The 17,179-nt window shown below is 22.3% G+C and overlaps 3 protein-coding genes across 3 annotated transcripts; 2 read left to right on the forward strand and 1 right to left on the reverse strand. All coding sequences in view use genetic code 6, as the record gives it.

Moving 5' to 3' along the window:
* Positions 1-355: 355 nt before the first annotated feature.
* Positions 356-3,181, forward strand: TTHERM_00532610 (ribosome biogenesis protein bop1, putative; the record flags this gene model as incomplete). The annotated part of the gene is made up of 8 exons (XM_001024382.2): positions 356-541; positions 715-814; positions 1,021-1,187; positions 1,282-1,608; positions 1,671-2,006; positions 2,066-2,599; positions 2,712-2,934; positions 2,994-3,181. 8 exons carry the CDS (start codon positions 356-358, stop codon positions 3,179-3,181), a joined length of 2,061 nt encoding a protein of 686 aa, XP_001024382.2.
* A 745-nt stretch (positions 3,182-3,926) lies between these two features.
* On the reverse strand, positions 3,927-4,349 carry TTHERM_00532620 (peptidyl-prolyl cis-trans isomerase; the record flags this gene model as incomplete). The annotated part of the gene is made up of 1 exon (XM_001024383.3): positions 3,927-4,349. The coding sequence occupies one exon, from the start codon at positions 4,347-4,349 to the stop codon at positions 3,927-3,929; it is 423 nt and encodes a 140-aa protein (XP_001024383.1).
* A 7,780-nt stretch (positions 4,350-12,129) lies between these two features.
* TTHERM_00532630 (hypothetical protein) lies at positions 12,130-14,690 on the forward strand (the record flags this gene model as incomplete). The annotated part of the gene is made up of 2 exons (XM_001024384.2): positions 12,130-12,268; positions 13,540-14,690. The coding sequence occupies exons 1-2, from the start codon at positions 12,253-12,255 to the stop codon at positions 14,688-14,690; spliced, it is 1,167 nt and encodes a 388-aa protein (XP_001024384.2). The 5' UTR covers positions 12,130-12,252.
* Positions 14,691-17,179: the final 2,489 nt, after the last annotated feature.

The following is a 17,179-nucleotide window of genomic DNA, read 5'->3' on the forward strand; positions in this document are numbered from 1 at the left end:
AACAAAAGTGAGATGCGCCATAAAAAGTAAAACTAGGTAGATTAGAAAATAATTATGATAGTTTTGAAAGCATTTAATAAATTAAAAGGAGAAATAGAAGATTTTATTCTACTTATTGCTCAACGTACATAAAATGAATCAAACTTATAGTTTTCATCTGTTTTTATTTTTGAATATATTGAAAACTTCTTACTAATTATTATATTGTGTTTCTTTTACCAAATAAAGGATATATATCAAATAAAGCAAATTTTTTATAATAAACAATATATTGATTGATCTGTCTCAGGTCAAATTTAGGAGAAATATTAAATTAAAACAAATATAATACATTAAATATTAAAAACTAAAAGGAATGTCTTCAAAGTAGAATTTAAAGAGACCCCATAAGGTTTTAGATGAATTAGAGCAAAAAAAGGACAGGCTTCTGATGTCTAACAAAAATTAGGATGAAGAAGATGAGAATGTCGATGAAGTTGAAGATTAAAACAATAACCATTTAAAGGATGAATCTGAATCCGATGATACAGATGATGAAGAAGTAATTTTGATATCTAATTATAAATTTTAAAAACAAAAGATCCATTTTTTCAAAAATGTCTTGAAATATGAGCATAATTTAAGATATTCATATATTTTTTGATAGCTGATAAAAAAATTAGAGTTATTACTAACTTAGTTTTCTCAATTTAAACTTTTTTTGTAACATAACAGATATTGGCAAAAATAGGTAGAGTTCCCTGGAAATGGTATGAAAACTATAAACACATGGGTTATGATGCTGATATGAAGAAAGTTACCAAAAGAATTTAAGGTAATATAAAAATTTCATGCATTAAAATTTTTTTCCTTCACTTTAATAGCTTTTATTCTTTACAATTAAATACATCCTCAAAAGGAAAGGGATACTGAATTCAGCATTCATAATTTATAAAAAAGGCATAAAAGCCTAGAAAATATATTTTAAATCTCTAATAGCTTATGTTTAAAAATAAAAAATTCTTAAATTAACTTAAATAGATGATAAAATTGATGAATTCATTAAGAAAGCTGAAGATCCTAACTGGTGGCGTACTATTCAAGATGAATTGAATTAGCGTGAAATCGTTTTGACTGATGAATAGTTAAAGTTACTTGAAAGAATTAGAAAAGGAAAGTTTGCATCAAAAGCCATTGCAAGCAATGATGTAATTTATCTGCTTATTACTAAAATAAATAAACTCAATATGTGTTTATTTCTTTGATACATTTAACTTTAATGTTTTTACATTAAATATTTAGTATACTGTTGAATATGAGTATGATGGAACCATGCCTCTTAGCAGTGCTCCCATACCAAAGAGAAGATTTATGCCCTCTAAAAATGAAAGAATAAAAGTTAATAAACTCGTTTAAGCAATTTAGCTTGGTCGTATTGATCCTAAGAAATATTTAGAAGATTAAGAAAAAGAAGAAGAATAAGAAGAAATGCTTTTCGATATTTGGGAAGGAACAAAAGATTAAGATGAAATTTAGAAAAAGCTTCCCCCTGCTATTTCAGCTCCTAAGGTTAAACCTCCAGGTCATAATGAATCTTATAATCCTCCTAGTGAATACTTGATGTCAGAAGTAACCAATAAAATTAAAATAAAGATTTACATTTATTAATTAAATAAATATTTTAAAAACAGAAAGAGAAGAAGGAGTGGCAAAATGCACATCCTGAAGATAGAGAAATCCCTTTCATACCTAAAAAATATGACTGTTTACGTCATGTTGAATTCTATCAAGGTTTAATTACAGAAAGATTTGAAAGACAGCTTGATTTATATTTATGTCCTCGTATTCGTAAGAAAAAACTTGACATTGATCCTGAAACTTTAGTTCCCTCCATTCCCAAGCCATAAGAGCTTAGACCATATCCAACTAGTCTTAATATTCAATACAAAGCCCACAAAGGAAGAGTTAGAGGTATTTCAGTTCTTTACGATGGTTAATTTATGGCTTCTTGTGATGAAAAGGGAGAGGTAACTCTATTTTTTTTGAAATAAATAAAATTTACTAAACTTATTGATTAAAAATCTAGGTTATTGTTTGGGAAGTTAATACTGCTAGAATAGTTTGGAGATAAGCATACAGAAGTATTTGCTACAGTGTTTAATTCTAACCATAAAAGGGTTTGTTAGTTGTAGCTAACGAAGATAAGATTTACATTTATAACATAAAAAAGATTCTCCCTAGCAATATTTATAAGCAAAACGAAGAAACTTTGGAAGAGTCAAAGAAGAGTCACGAAGTTGAATATAACGCATAACTCAAATGGGTATTTACTGACCCTGAAAGTGAAGAATATAAAACAGGATTACGTGTTTCAATCAAATTCAGCAATGATGTTAAATAAATATCTTTCCATTAAAATGGTGATTATTTCTCAACTCTCTCTCCAAGAGCCGAGAAGAGAAACGAATAAATCTTTATTCATTCTATTTCTAAGGGTAATTCATCAAAGCCATTCTCAAAGAGTAAGGGTGATGTTGAAAAAGTAGCTTTCCATCCCAACAAACCAATCATATTTATCCTAACTAAAAAGCACGTCTATGTCTATAACTTACAAAAACAAGTAAAAATACTAAATTAAATTTCATCTTAATTAAAACATTAAATAAAAATAGAATAAAATTTTAATTTTAATTAAAAATATCCTCATTAAATATTTCTTTTAATATCAATAGGCTACTCTTAAAAAGCTTCTTACAGGTTGCTAATGGGCTTCAAGTATAGATATTCACCCTTATGGTGACAATCTCATAGTTGGTTCTTTTGATAAAAAAGTACTTTGGTTTGATTTAGATTTAGGTAACACACCTTACAAAAACATGAAATATCACGAGAAAGGAATTAGACAAGTTTGCTTCTCTAGAAAATATCCTTTAATGGCTTCTTCTTCAGATGATGGTAAACTTATTAATTAATATGTTTGTTTTTAAAATATTAAATTTCAAATTATTAAATAGGCAGTATTAATATTTTCCATGCTAAGGTATTCAAAGATTCCTTTGAAAATGCTCTTATCCTCCCTGTAAAAGTACTTAAAGGTCATACTGTTCATAATAGTTTAGGTGTTTTAGATATAGTATTCCATCCTACATAGCCTTGGATCTTCTCTGCAGGTTCTGATCATAGAATTTTCCTTTGGACATGAGTTAGCTAGCTAACTAGTTAATTTTTACATTCTATTTCAAGTAAAATAATAAGCATAAAAAGAGAAATAAATTCGATATATTTACAAAATTTTGCAAACACTTAATAAAATTAAATGTAATTTAAAATTTAATAATTAATTAGTTTTCTAAAAGATGTGTATTTTATATGTGTTGCCAAAATATTCTTAAATATATCTTTCTCTCCTTTTCAATCAATAAAAGCATCTTATTCTAAAAACTACAAAAATTTTTATTTTTGCAACTTTAAATACATACATCCTTCTATCTAAAAAGTTTGTTTAAATATATAATTACTTAAAACACAATATAAATTAACCTGAATTTATTTATTTAAGAAATAAAAGACAAAGATTACATAATCTTAGTTAATTTTTTTAACAGTAAAGATTTGAATTTATCCTTTGCATACAAATTATACACGTATTAAAAAAATACAATGGAGAGAGAAAAATAATTGCATTTTGAAAGATATTTAAAACTAACTTTCATAAAGAAAATGATACAAAATAAATAATCATTTTTATAAGAGAAAACATGAATGAATGCAATTAAATTTTTGTTCAAAACTAAAATGTTTTTATTATTTATTTTAAATTTGTGTAAAAGTTAATTTTTCTTTCATTCTTTTAACAGTTTACTTTAGAAAACAATACATTAACATGAATTACTAAAAAAGTGATACATTTATTTAGGTAATATGAATATTCATTTATGCATTTATTTTCATAAATCGGAAACTTTGTGAGTACCAAATCCAAGCATTTCGATTTCGAACTTTAAGTCAGAATTAGGAGGAATGACTGAACCAGCTCCGTTCTTACCGTAGGCAGTTTCAGAGGGGCAAGTGACAATAACGTGATCACCCAAAGTAAGTCTTGCAACGACTTCATCCCAACATTTAATAACTCTTCCTCTTCCAACTTGGAATTAGAAAGGTTAGTTTCTGTCCTTGGAACTATCGAACTTCTTACCATCTAAGAAAGTACCTGTGTAATGAACTGTGACAGTTTCGCCTTAAGAAGGATAAGATTCATAAGTACCTGATTTAAGTACTTCAACTTTATACTTTGCTAAAACATCATCCTACTTTAAGCACATAGTCAAGGAAAGACCAAGCAAGACAACTAAGAAAACTTTCATATTCATTTTGGATTCTTTGCTTATTTTATAATTATTTTTATCAATAGTAATTTATTAAAAATTTATTAATTTTTTTCCTGATATCTTCGCTAATTCTTTTTTGAAATAAAGATTAGATAGATATCAAAATTCATTAATTTTTAAAAATTTAACACAAAATAAAAAGTTGTTAGATGGAATAATCTGCATAAAATATGTTATAAATTTAGTTTGCTTTCCATTTAAAAATAAATTGTATTTATTTATAACAAAAATTATTCAATTATTTTTAATATTATTTTAATTTAAAAAATTTTTTTAATTATTTTAAAAAATCTATTTCAAATTTGTAATTAATTATGATAATGATTTATTTATTTTAAGTTAAAATTCATCAATAATTTATTTTATTTAATTTTTCTCTTTTAATTTTTAATAACAAATACAACTATCATACTTAAATATTTTTTAATTATATTTTAAAAAAAATATTTTTATGAATAAGAATAATTGTTTTGAATTAATATTATTTACTTCCTTATTCATCTCTTTTCTTAAAAACCTAAAATTAATTTAAAAAAGAATAGTAGGTTTTAGTTAATTTAAAAATGAGTCAATCAAATTTATTCTACTTTTAATATTATAATAAAAAATACATTTAAGCTATAATTTTTATATAGAAGGTGCCAATTAGATGAGATTATTGGTTAAGGTAAAAAAAACATATTATTTTTATATAGAATAGAATATCATATAGGAAGCTAAGATAGATTCAAATTTAATACATAATTGGGTTACATTGTAATTAATTAGCTAATTTATTAAAGCATATAGAATTTCTTATTCATGAATGTGGTAAGTTAAATTTTACTAGAAATAGAATCTTTACCTCAATATTACATTTATTAATATAGAAGAAAAGTAAAAAATACAAATATAATATCTAATAAAATATTTATTTATTGGTATTTTTAACTTTAAGTTTTTTTTTTTTGAAATTTAAAAATATAGTTAGAAATATCTGTCCATACATTTATTGATTTTATTTTTTTAATATTTAAAATTTATCAGAAAATAGCTTGAAAGTCGTTAATTATTATAGCTTATTGTGCTAATAAATTTTAAGGAAAAAAATAAACATAAAACTCTTCTACAAAGAAAACGCATGACTACATTTTAAAAATAGTAAGCTAGAAATTTAAAAAATACACTTATATGAATGTTAATATTGCTTAGGATTAAACCATTTTATTTGGAATAACTGAATAATATTAAGATAAGCAAAAATTATACAAAAGAGATAAATATTTTTTAAATAATTGGTATTTTATAAAATATATTATTCATTTTATCTTTCTTTTCTTTTCTGAACTAAATCAAATTAGGTTTTAGTTGTAATTTATTTTTCAAGTAAAGGAATATAATTTAAAAAATCATTCAATATAGCTAACTAGCTTAATTATTTATTATTTTAAAGGGTCATTTTCAAGCTATTAAGATTATTTGAAAGTATTTACTAGAATTTATGTATTTACATAATTGTAATTAAAAAAATATTTTATGAATTTTTACTATAATTTTTATTTACACTTTTAAAATTTTATCTAAGGCTTTATTTAAAAACTCTCATAAGTAACAATAGAAAAATGTATGAAAAATAAGCAAATGAATTTTAGGGAACTTAATATTTCGTTAAATTAAATTAAATCGATTTCATGTTCGTTCATAAATAATTATAAATGTATGAAAACTCTAATTTTTTTCTATATTCAAGCTTGTTTTCTTTCAATTAATAAAAAAGAGTGAATCTTAACTTTCTGTTTACAAATATTTTAATGAAATCTTATAAGAAACAAATTCAAAAGTATCTCAGTGCTTACCTCATCAATAATTTTTAAATTACTGAAATTTAATTTAAGTAGAAAATTTTTCTTTAAATCTTCAAGATCTTATTACTTCTTAAGCTTCTAATAAATTTGAGTTGTGAATTTTAAACGAATTCCATACATACATCAAAATATTTATTAATTATTATTTTAGCTTATTTTATCATTTTTTTGAAATTTTTTTTTAATTTGATCTCAATATTCTTACTGATTGATTTTGAAAATAGCTTCCAAAAAGATTAAATCAAGCAAATATATTTTCATAATGATATATAACATCGATAAACAATATATCAATGAAAAGAAAAGAGAAGTTAATAATTATCAATTTATTCAAAATATAAAAGTACTCGTAGAGATGTTTGATAGATGAAATGTGTTTTTTAGATATTTAATTTAAGATTTTATCACAGAGTAATAAAAAATTCATGAAAGAAGTTTAAGTGATGGTTTTTAAATTTACTATTTTGGTTTTTTATTATGATTTCTTTATATTTTTAATCAAAATTTTGTAATTAGTGACTGATTACTGAAAGATACATTTTTTTTTTCATAATTCAAGTATATTATGTTTAAGTATATCATAGCTATTATAAATTTATTAAAAAATTTTAATAAATGAAATAAAATTCAAGCTGAGTAAATATAAATTCTATTCATAATCTTTTAAAAATTTAAATTTTTACTACTGAGTCTATGTTAAATAAAAATATTTTAATTTAAGATCATTTAAATTGAAAGTACCTTCATTAATAAAAAACAATTTAGATTACTTTAATTATTTATGAGATTATATAATATTGAAATTCTGAAAATATCCTAAATATGATTACTCTTCCTTTTAGAATTTAGAAAAACAAACTTTAAGGTGGGAGAGAGAAAAAAAGAAATGTGTTAGTTTATGTGAGTGGATATAAATTTATAATTTAATTAAAATTTAAAAAATTAATGGAAATATGAGGCATATTTTTAAAATCATATTTTATTTCATGGTCATTTAAGTTGAATAGAGTAAGTAACTTTAATTGATTTGTGATCTCATAAAATTTAATTTGATCATATTCTATTTTTGAGGTGATAAATATTTGTAAATTCTTTAAAGTCTGTAAGAAAGATTGCATGAAATATCAACTGATGTAAAGATATTCATTTAGTAAATTTTAATTAATTATTAAGGTAAACACCATTTATTTATTTTAATCTTTCGTAACTAAAAATTCTAGTACCAGAATTAATTATTTTGAAGTTACTTAAGCAATGAAATATGTTGCTCTTTACATATTCCTCAATAACAATAGATATCTGTTTACTATGAAAAAGTAAGAATAAACCAAAATATTATTATCAATCAGAAATATCTATATTATTTACTAAAATAGTAAAAAGAGTTTACAATAGATAATTACAATCTATTTGAAAGACATAATATATATCTCCAAGAATTTTAGCTAAAATATTTGTTTTTTTGTTCATTAACAAGACTTTGTAAATTAATTGCATTCGATATAAGCAGCTAAAGTACCACCATTTATGTATGTGTAATTTATTCTTAAGAAAAGTAAATTGCATTAAAAATATCAATTGCAAGTTTGCTTAAGAAAAAATTTCCTTTAAAAATGTTAATTACTTAATTGAATACTTTTAGCACATGAGGAGTCAAAATTTTATTCCCAATAACTTTCTGAATATTCTTTTGATTAAATATATTCTTTCATATATAAGATTATGTAAATTAATATTAATTTTATCTAATTTTCGATTCACTTCTTTGTTTGCTAAAATTTTACTTTTTTAAAGTATTTCACTGATATTATGGTAAGAAATTCAGTTGAATGTTATAAATTCCAGATAGACTTTTCTTCTATCAAAGAAAAAAAATAAATTTTAGTTAAAATGTTTTTCAACTGATAAATATTAAAAGAAAATTTCCTTTTTTCTAATATTTTTTTCCAAATATTTTTATATCAAGTACAAAAATTTTTTAAGAATAGATAGAATAGTCTAAAATAATAACTTTTGAATTTTTTAATGCAAATATGTATTCTAACCTATAACAAATAATTTGAAGGGCTAGTTATTTTACTCACATTTCAATATCACTTACTGTAACTGATATCCTTATGATATAAAGAAAACTAATTTAAGATAACTTGAAATTTTTTAGTTCATTAAGAAAGAAATTGAAAAAATTAATCAACAAAAGTATACATTTGTAAAGCAGTGTCTATAACGCTACTGGAATAAAAAAATTAATATCCTAAAAGATAAAATAATAACTACCTTGAGTATTTTTAACCTATTTTTGACTAATTCTATTTATATTTCATATTTTTAATTTATTTTCTTAAATATCTAAGAAAATGAATCTAGTCCATTTTTAATATTTTTTTCTTAAAAAGAAGTCTTTACAGGTTCATGACGATGTGTAATATAAGCCAAGTTATTTTTTAATACAAAATTCAGTAAAAATAAAAATATTTAAGGTAATGTAAAATAAAAATAGAACGAATTAAATAAAATGCAAATTACACTCTTTATTAATCAAATTAAGTATTTTATATTTTATTTTTGTAATTTTAAACAATATATGTAATATTTTATCTAGCCGATATATTATTTCTAAATAAGAAAATCTTAACTTCAAAGTAACAACATATTTTTATTTGAAAATGTATTACTTCCTCCAAAAATGAATGCTTTTTATGGATCAAAAAATTTTGAAAAATAATTAATATATATGATAGATATATATTACCAAATACTATTTCACTTTTTTTTGTTATCGAGTAATTATACTTTACAAAACAAAAGAATTTATGAATAAATTAGGTTTTATCTGTAAATTAATAGCCGAATAAAAAAGATTCAGTATTATAGTTTATAAAATTAGATTTAAAAAGCTAGATATATCAATTTTACATTTTTTGTAAGATTTTTTTCTACATTTTTATATAATTTGTATATTTAAAAATAATTAAAAGAAAAACTTTTTTCTATTTGAATAACAATTTGTATATTGTTTGCTTTTGGTAAATTAATATAGAATGTAAATTTTACAGACGACAACTACAAAGGTAAGTAACTAACTAAGTGGAAAAAAGACTAATATAATTTCAAGATCTGTATTGAATAGCATATTCTAATTTAAATTATTTCGAATTTTCATCAGTAACTCTAATAATTTATTATAAATTATAGATATTAAAGCATAATCTTGTGCGAATTTATTTTTAAAAGGCTTTTTAAATTAGTCAAGTATATTTTGGAATAATATCTCAGTATATACTTTTTAGAAAAAAATATGGAAAATTAATAAGTCTTACATTTTGATTTTATTTCAAATTGCTTGTTTCAAATTTGCGTTTATTTCTTATCAATTAAAAAGGGGTTTTTTTATTGTTTGTTGCTAATTTTCTAAGTTTACTTTTCTAAATTTTGCACAGCTATTTTATACAATAGTCTCAACAATTTTTTTATTGAAACAAAGATAAAACTGATTGATTTTTATCTAAAAACAAAAATTATAGCAAGTTTTATAAGGAAGCATTCCAATTTATATATTAGATTACATTTAAATAAAGAGATAAAACAATGTCCCTTTATTTCTTATTTAACTAAGAGCTTGTCCTATTGCAGTCTTACAAAATTTTTTTCGATCGTTTGTAAAAAAGTAAAATTTTAATGAAGTATAGTAAGCATTTTAGCATGTAAGTTGAGGCATCACTCCTATTTGGCTTTTTTGGAGTAAAAGAAAATAGATTAAAAAGATAAATGCATAGATTTGGTTAATATAGTTTTGAAATGATTTTTATTGGTTTAAACAAGATGGAGGATTCATTTAAAATAAAAATACTAAAATACTTAAAATTGAATAAAAATATTAACTTTAGGTTTTAAAAACTTACTTTTTCGCAAGAATTTAAAGGCAAATATTAATTTCTTTTAAAAATTAGTAAATCACACTCGTTCATTCATAAGCAGCTTAAGACAACGCACCCATCCGCTGGCTAGGGATTTTTATTTCTGAATTTTTGAATGTTTTTAAATAATTGCTTTATGTAAGCAATTTTAGTAAAGGAATATTCAATTTTTTATTAGTGATACTCAAATATGTAATATAGTAATGCTTTTCGATTACATTTTTGGAACTCTCTTCACGCATTTTTTATTTATCATTTAAGAAGGATTACGCTTAATTTGTTTATTTTTTTTGCTTAATATTAAATATATATTATCAGATATTAAGTAGAACAATAATTTGCCTAGCCCTAAAATAGAGATTTACTAACTAATCATCCTTATTTTAATAATCCACATAGTTATTTGTTAGTGATTTATTTATAAAATAATAATTGGTGACTATAAAATCCGATATAGATTAAATCAAAAATTATTTAGTTCGTTTTTAAACTAATGAAGTCTTAATACTTTAAAATGATTGTATAATAGCTGTCCAATTATTCAAAAATAATCTTGATCTATTATAATTGAGGAAATTTAAGTGGTGTAAAGTAAATACACGCTATCTAAACGAATGTTTAATATTAATAGGTATTTTAAGAAAATCAGGCGAGCGGCTGGTTAATAGTCAGTTTCAAATATAAGGTGTATAGATTATCTGAAAACATCAATTCCATCAATAAAGATCGCTATGTATTTATAAATTGTAAAATCCAATAAATACTTTAGAGTAAGACTAAAATTCAACCTACTTGCTAAGGGGTAAATAAATAGTTCTTTCATTTAAATTTTTTTAGACTTTGATTAATCTTTAAAGAATTTCTAAATCATTTCTCAAAAGCATTTTTTCAGTCAATATATTAAATAAACATCCTTTTCTTTTATGTTATATTAAGAATGAAACAAACAATCAATTTTCTACTTAACAATTTAGAAGTTTTGTAAGGTCAAAAAAAAAAAACATACTTCAGATTATGTTAAAATAATAAAAAACTCTAAATTTGTAACAAAATTTATCTTTAAAAAGCAAGCAGCCCACTTTAAAATTTCAGAAAAAATACAAGAATAATCGAATGGAAGATAGAAATTAAATCAAATAAGAATTATTCATACTACCATAATTAGTATAAATTACAATCATTAAAAATAATTTAAATTTACTATTATATTATAAACTATATTTTTTCTTTTTATTGGATTGGATTGGATTGATTTTATAAAAATGTAATAACTAAATTTTAACATAGTCATCAAATTATATAGCAGTTTACACATTCATATAAAATAATAAATTTGTAAAAGAAAAAGGTTAAAAAAACTATATGAGCTCAATTGGGCTAGCTAGATAGTTTTATGTTTTTTTTCTGCAATTTCAATAAATTAGCAAAAAAATGTGATAAACAAAATCCTTCTTTTTTAATTAGTAAATTAAATTATTCCCGCAAGTAAAATAAGATATTGAAAATAACGACGAAGACTTATCTGATTGAAATATGCATTTATTTTTTTATTTATTAAAAAAACTGTTGGTACAAGGGGAAAAGAAAATTAATAAATTATAAAAAGCAGAAGTTAACAAGCAGAGGTTAAGACGAATTAAATAATAAATATTATCATAAGAAGATAGAAAAGATTAAATAATAAATATAATTAAATTAATTCAAAAAAATTCACAGTAAGCATATATATTCATTCATTAATAGTATCCTCTACTTTGACAGACAGATAAAAAATCAAGCAAGCATTCTTCTAATAATTTGAAAGCAGAAAAGTGATAAATTTTCAAAGATTATAAGATTTACCTCGTAAATATTTATAAAAAACACTTTGATATATCTATTTTATTTTGAATAATTTAGAAAATTAGCTGTTTAAAGATAAATTATTTTTTATTAAAATCAAAAGTCATAAAAGCTGTGTTTGTATTATAGATCTAAAATTGAATTTACTAGAGTTCTGACAAGAAAGCAAGAAGAGGCCGACCCTATTTTACTTATATTTAAAAATATAGAAAATTAATATCTAATATTACTAAAATCAGCGAAGACTCTAACTCATAATTTTCTCTTAAGATATACCAAATTATGCAAAAATAAATAGGTAAATTAAAAAATAATTAATTTAAAAGCACTATTAGAGTTTCCATACTAAGTTGCTCTAATTTATATCTCTATGCATCAAACAAATCCGTCTGTCTGTTTAAATTTTTTATTAAATCTTTTAGAACTAAGTCTATTGTTACCCAAGTTACAAATTAAATACTATTTTAATGGAAACTGGTTGATTTTTATTAAAACTATAATGAATTTGTTTCAGTAGAATCTGAAAGTTTTATTTACATAAAGACTCATTAGATTTGAAAAATATTCCCCAATTATAAAAAAACTCAACGTTATTTTTTGTAGTTATATTATGAAAATTGTATAGATATTCGCTTAAGATTAAAAAACCTACCCCAATAAATATCAAAAATTTGCTAAACAGTATCCGTAATCATCAAAAATCACTTGCTTTTAAATTGAATATTTTCAAAAAAAAAAAAAAAAAATTAAAAATAAACTGAATCTAAAAAAGAGCTTTATATAAATTCTTTATTTGATAGCCAAATATTAAACAAAATAAATAAATTGATCACAATTAATAAAAATTTGTAAAACAATCATCGCATTTTGAGAATATTACTTTTTTATTTTTGCAAATACAATATTTTAATAGAAGCAAGTAGATTCACTAATTTTATGTTAAATTTAGTTAATAAGTTTAAATTAGGATGCAAAAATGTAATCATAAAGCTTTTCTATTTTTTCATTCAATTTTATAATAACCACTTCGAAGTAAAACTACAAGAAAAGACAATTTTTATTTAAAATTCATTTACTTCTTATTATGGTTATTAGATGAGAATGAAATAAAATATAATCGAAAAATATATCAGCAACTAAAAAAATGAGAAAGCATTATCTGAATATTAAAAGAGTTGAAGAATACGGGTTATAAATTAAATAATGAAAAATAAAGCAACGAAATAAATTTTTGGATATTATTCAATTTTATTTTTAAATATTGCAAATGTATGGTGAAAATACATAAAAATAAAAAGCATATTTTATTCAATTTATGGGTTACTAATATTCACATTAAATATAAAATAAGTAAAAATAAACTAAATCCAATTCAAAAATAGATCCTAATTGATTAATTAATTTCCTTTTATTCAATTCTAAAAAATCCGCTTCTCTATATCATTAATAGCAGCTGCATAGATTAAATAAAAGAGCCTTATCCTAAAAAAACCCACTATTTACTTTCAAAAAATTTTATAATTAATTCCAAAAAAATAATTAAAAAAATAAATTTTTGAAAAAATAAAGAAACCTTAGAAAATACAGAGCACTAAAAAGAGTTTCCCCTTTAACTACTCGATATTACAACTTCACAACCAATCATCCCTACTGACACTTCTGAAAAGAAATAAGATTCTTTTACTTAAATTGAATAATCATTTTCTGGTTCCAACTCTCTGCAAGGAAGCTTAACACATATCTAATCTAACTTACAATCTGATTAAATACAATCTTGTTAAGAGACATAATTAAAATCAGAAAGCTAAAATATCCAATCTTCTTTATCTGATTTTAAACTTACAGATTAACTTTTAGATTCAAATACTGCGCTTACTTAATCAATACCATTCTTACCTTAAAAAAAATAAATAAAAAGTAGTATTAATAAAGAGGAGAACAACAAGCCAGGACTTTAAAATTAAAATATATAAAATAATACTTCAAATAAATCAAATAAATAAAATATCTCTTCAAATTACAATTATTACCACACTTAACACAAAAAGCTATAAGGAGTGAGTTTGTAAAATCGCATCTTTCCTCTTAATAATTTAGTTTCTTCTTCTTAAAAATTGTAGACCTCTAATACCCCTATTGCATCTTAGCAACCTATGTAGAAATCTGAAAAAGTGTTGAGATTGCTTAAAAAAGATATCACATCCTGTCAAATGCTTGATTCAGTTAGTACAACTTATAGCGCTATGATCCCTACCACCAATCTAGATAATAATTTTGATGAAGCTAACGATGATCCATGTAAAATGTATGAGAGTAATTAAGTGTAGATAGATGAGAGCGATACTTTAGAAAAAAAGATTCACGAATGGCTCGATTAAATGGACGTGCATATTACATGCCCATCTTCTAAAATGCATGACTACTTTGATAGTATCAGAAAAAATACTTATTGGGATATTCATAGCAAAATATTAAGCGGTGAAGATCTCGACTGCTTTCCAACTCCAGGATCTCAATCTTCATTCAATCATCTTAGTCAGATGACAGAATCCCCTAATCCATTTACACCAACCCCTCTCCTCGAAAGGAGAAATCCAGGATAGCTCACTACTCTTCTTCCTGCTTGCAGCTTCCTTAACCGTAGACGTCACACACAAAAACTTGATGATAAAAAATCTAAAGAAATTGAAGAAGTCTACGACGAGTGGGATTAAGACTGAATAAAGAAATACTTTGAGAAAAAAAATAATACAAAATTTTCTAATAAATATCCAGATAAACTGCGCTATAAATCTATATTAAAAAAATAAAAAGTCGAACGAAATGTCGTTTTTTCTAAATTTAAAATTCTCTCACCCATCTTAATTAACTCAGCTATAAAATTCTATCTATAATTAAATCTAAATCTAAATAAAAATACTAAAATGGATATTAATAATTCCTAAAACTACTTGATTTATTCTTTAACTTTACCTTCAGTTTCTGAATAGTTACTCTAAATATTGATTAGCTTGTGATCTGAAAAGAGTGTTCTTTAGCAAGTGAAGTCTTCCATGCATTTATCTATCTATCAGAAATATTTAAGCTAATCAAAGAGAAAAGGAAAGCAAAAAATGTTACTTTTTAATAAATTTCTCTTAACAGAGGATGGATAATAATTTATAAGTATCTAATAAAAAAGTAATATAGAAGATTAATATGATTATTAGCCTAAATAATTAGTTTCGAAATTAAGCTTTTAAATTTTTTTGAGGCTTAATTAATTGATTATATATTATAAAATAACAACTCACTTAATCAAAAACATATGATACAAACTGCAGAAGGATGGAATACTTCTTCATTTGACTCTTATCAAATACTAATATCAAAAATGTTAATTTTTAATAGGTACTATTAATGAAATATTTATTTATTCGCGAAAACAGACATAGTCAGTTTTTTTTAATAAATTTTTTGAAAATCTATTTCTTTAAGATAAGAAAAAAAGCTAAAATTAATTTCTCATTAAAAACTGAGCTAATTCTATCTAAGCCAGTAACAAAATTAAAAACTTATTTATTTTACGAGAACTAGAAGATAGATAGATAAATTTATATAGAAAAACTTTGACTCTCACTCTAAAAGTAGCTCAAAAATTAACGCAAAAAATTAAAATTAAAAAATAAATTTTGAAAGGAAGAATTTATTTAACCTCAAAAGCTAAAGTTGCTATTTTAAAGAAATAGATAAAAAAATAGTGTTAAGTAAAAAAGAAAGATTCATGCTTTTATACAGGGACTTTTAGCAACAAATTTAATTTATTCAAGTAGAATAAAAAGAACTTTTTACTGAATTAATAATTAAATTACAAGTATTAAATTATTTACTGGCTTAAAAGTAGTTCTTAAATTTAAAAAACAAAATGTTCTCACAAAAGGAATTTGCTAACACTTTTGCAATAGAAAAAAATATTTTAAAAGCATCAGTCTGCTAAAAAAAGCGATTTAAAATAGACCTTTGACTTTATTAAAATATTACTTTTGATCTCATCAAAGAGTTTTCTAATTAATGTAAATATATTTAAAGAAAAATAGATGATTTTTTCTTTCTATTCTACTTTTTCCCAATCAATATTTGATAATAGATCACACAAGGCTCAAATGCATAAATTAATTAATAAACAATGAAATAAATAAATTATCATTTCGCTAACTAAATTCGAAATTTATACATTTAAATAATTCATTAATCTTGATATCTTTCTTACTTACTTACTTAAGTCTTTCCTAAACAAACAAAGAAGCAATAAGGTATTTAGTTGAATAAATAAAGAAAAGTAACTATAATAAATCACCACATAATATATATATATAAATCACTTTAATAATTAATATATAAAACATTTCAAAAACCATATTTTTATTATAAATGTAAGATTTATTTAACCATATTTATAAACTCTTCACAAATAAATTTGTAAAATTAATATATCATTCATTAATCATCATAAATAATTATCTATTTTCAAAATAAATGCTAAATAGCAACTTCTTTATTTAGTTAGTGTAGATTTATATCAAAAATATACTTTATGTAAGTAATTATTTATTTCATTATAAAACAATTTAACATTAATCAAATAAAGTTCATTATTTTCTTAATTTATTTTTTTTTTTCTTTTTAAGCATTTGTTTACCTTACTTTTAATATTTTAATTACATCATTTCTTAAAAATTTCATACTTAACCTAATTATTGATGAAGAAACTAATTCAAATTATTTTAAAAGATAGTATTAGCTTTTTCTAAATATTCACTCAAGGTTTCCATTTTAAAATTATTTTAGATAGCTAATGCCGATGCTTCTTTAAGCTTATTATGAAATTAATTATAATTTGTTGCAATTAAAATATTAATTTTATCACATCTCTAAAGTTTGATGATATTTGAGTAAGTATTCAAAAAAAACAAACAAATTTATGGATTTTAAATAAGGTTAAACACAGCTAATGTGAAGTATTTAATGAGGGAATAATTTTTTTGGAGAAATAGCAAGAAAAGAAAGAAGTTAAACTAATTTGATTTTATAACAAAATATGTTTATTAAAATCAATAGAAAGTATTTGTAATACATACATATTTCAATTTTTAAATTGAGAATTTATTACTTTTTTTTTGAGTTTTTAAGTATAGATTGCTTCTTTTGTTTTTAAATAAACAGAATATAA

Source organism: Tetrahymena thermophila (genome assembly GCF_000189635.1).
Source record: "Tetrahymena thermophila SB210 genomic scaffold scf_8254385, whole genome shotgun sequence".
In the NCBI taxonomy this organism is placed as follows: domain Eukaryota; phylum Ciliophora; class Oligohymenophorea; order Hymenostomatida; family Tetrahymenidae; genus Tetrahymena; species Tetrahymena thermophila.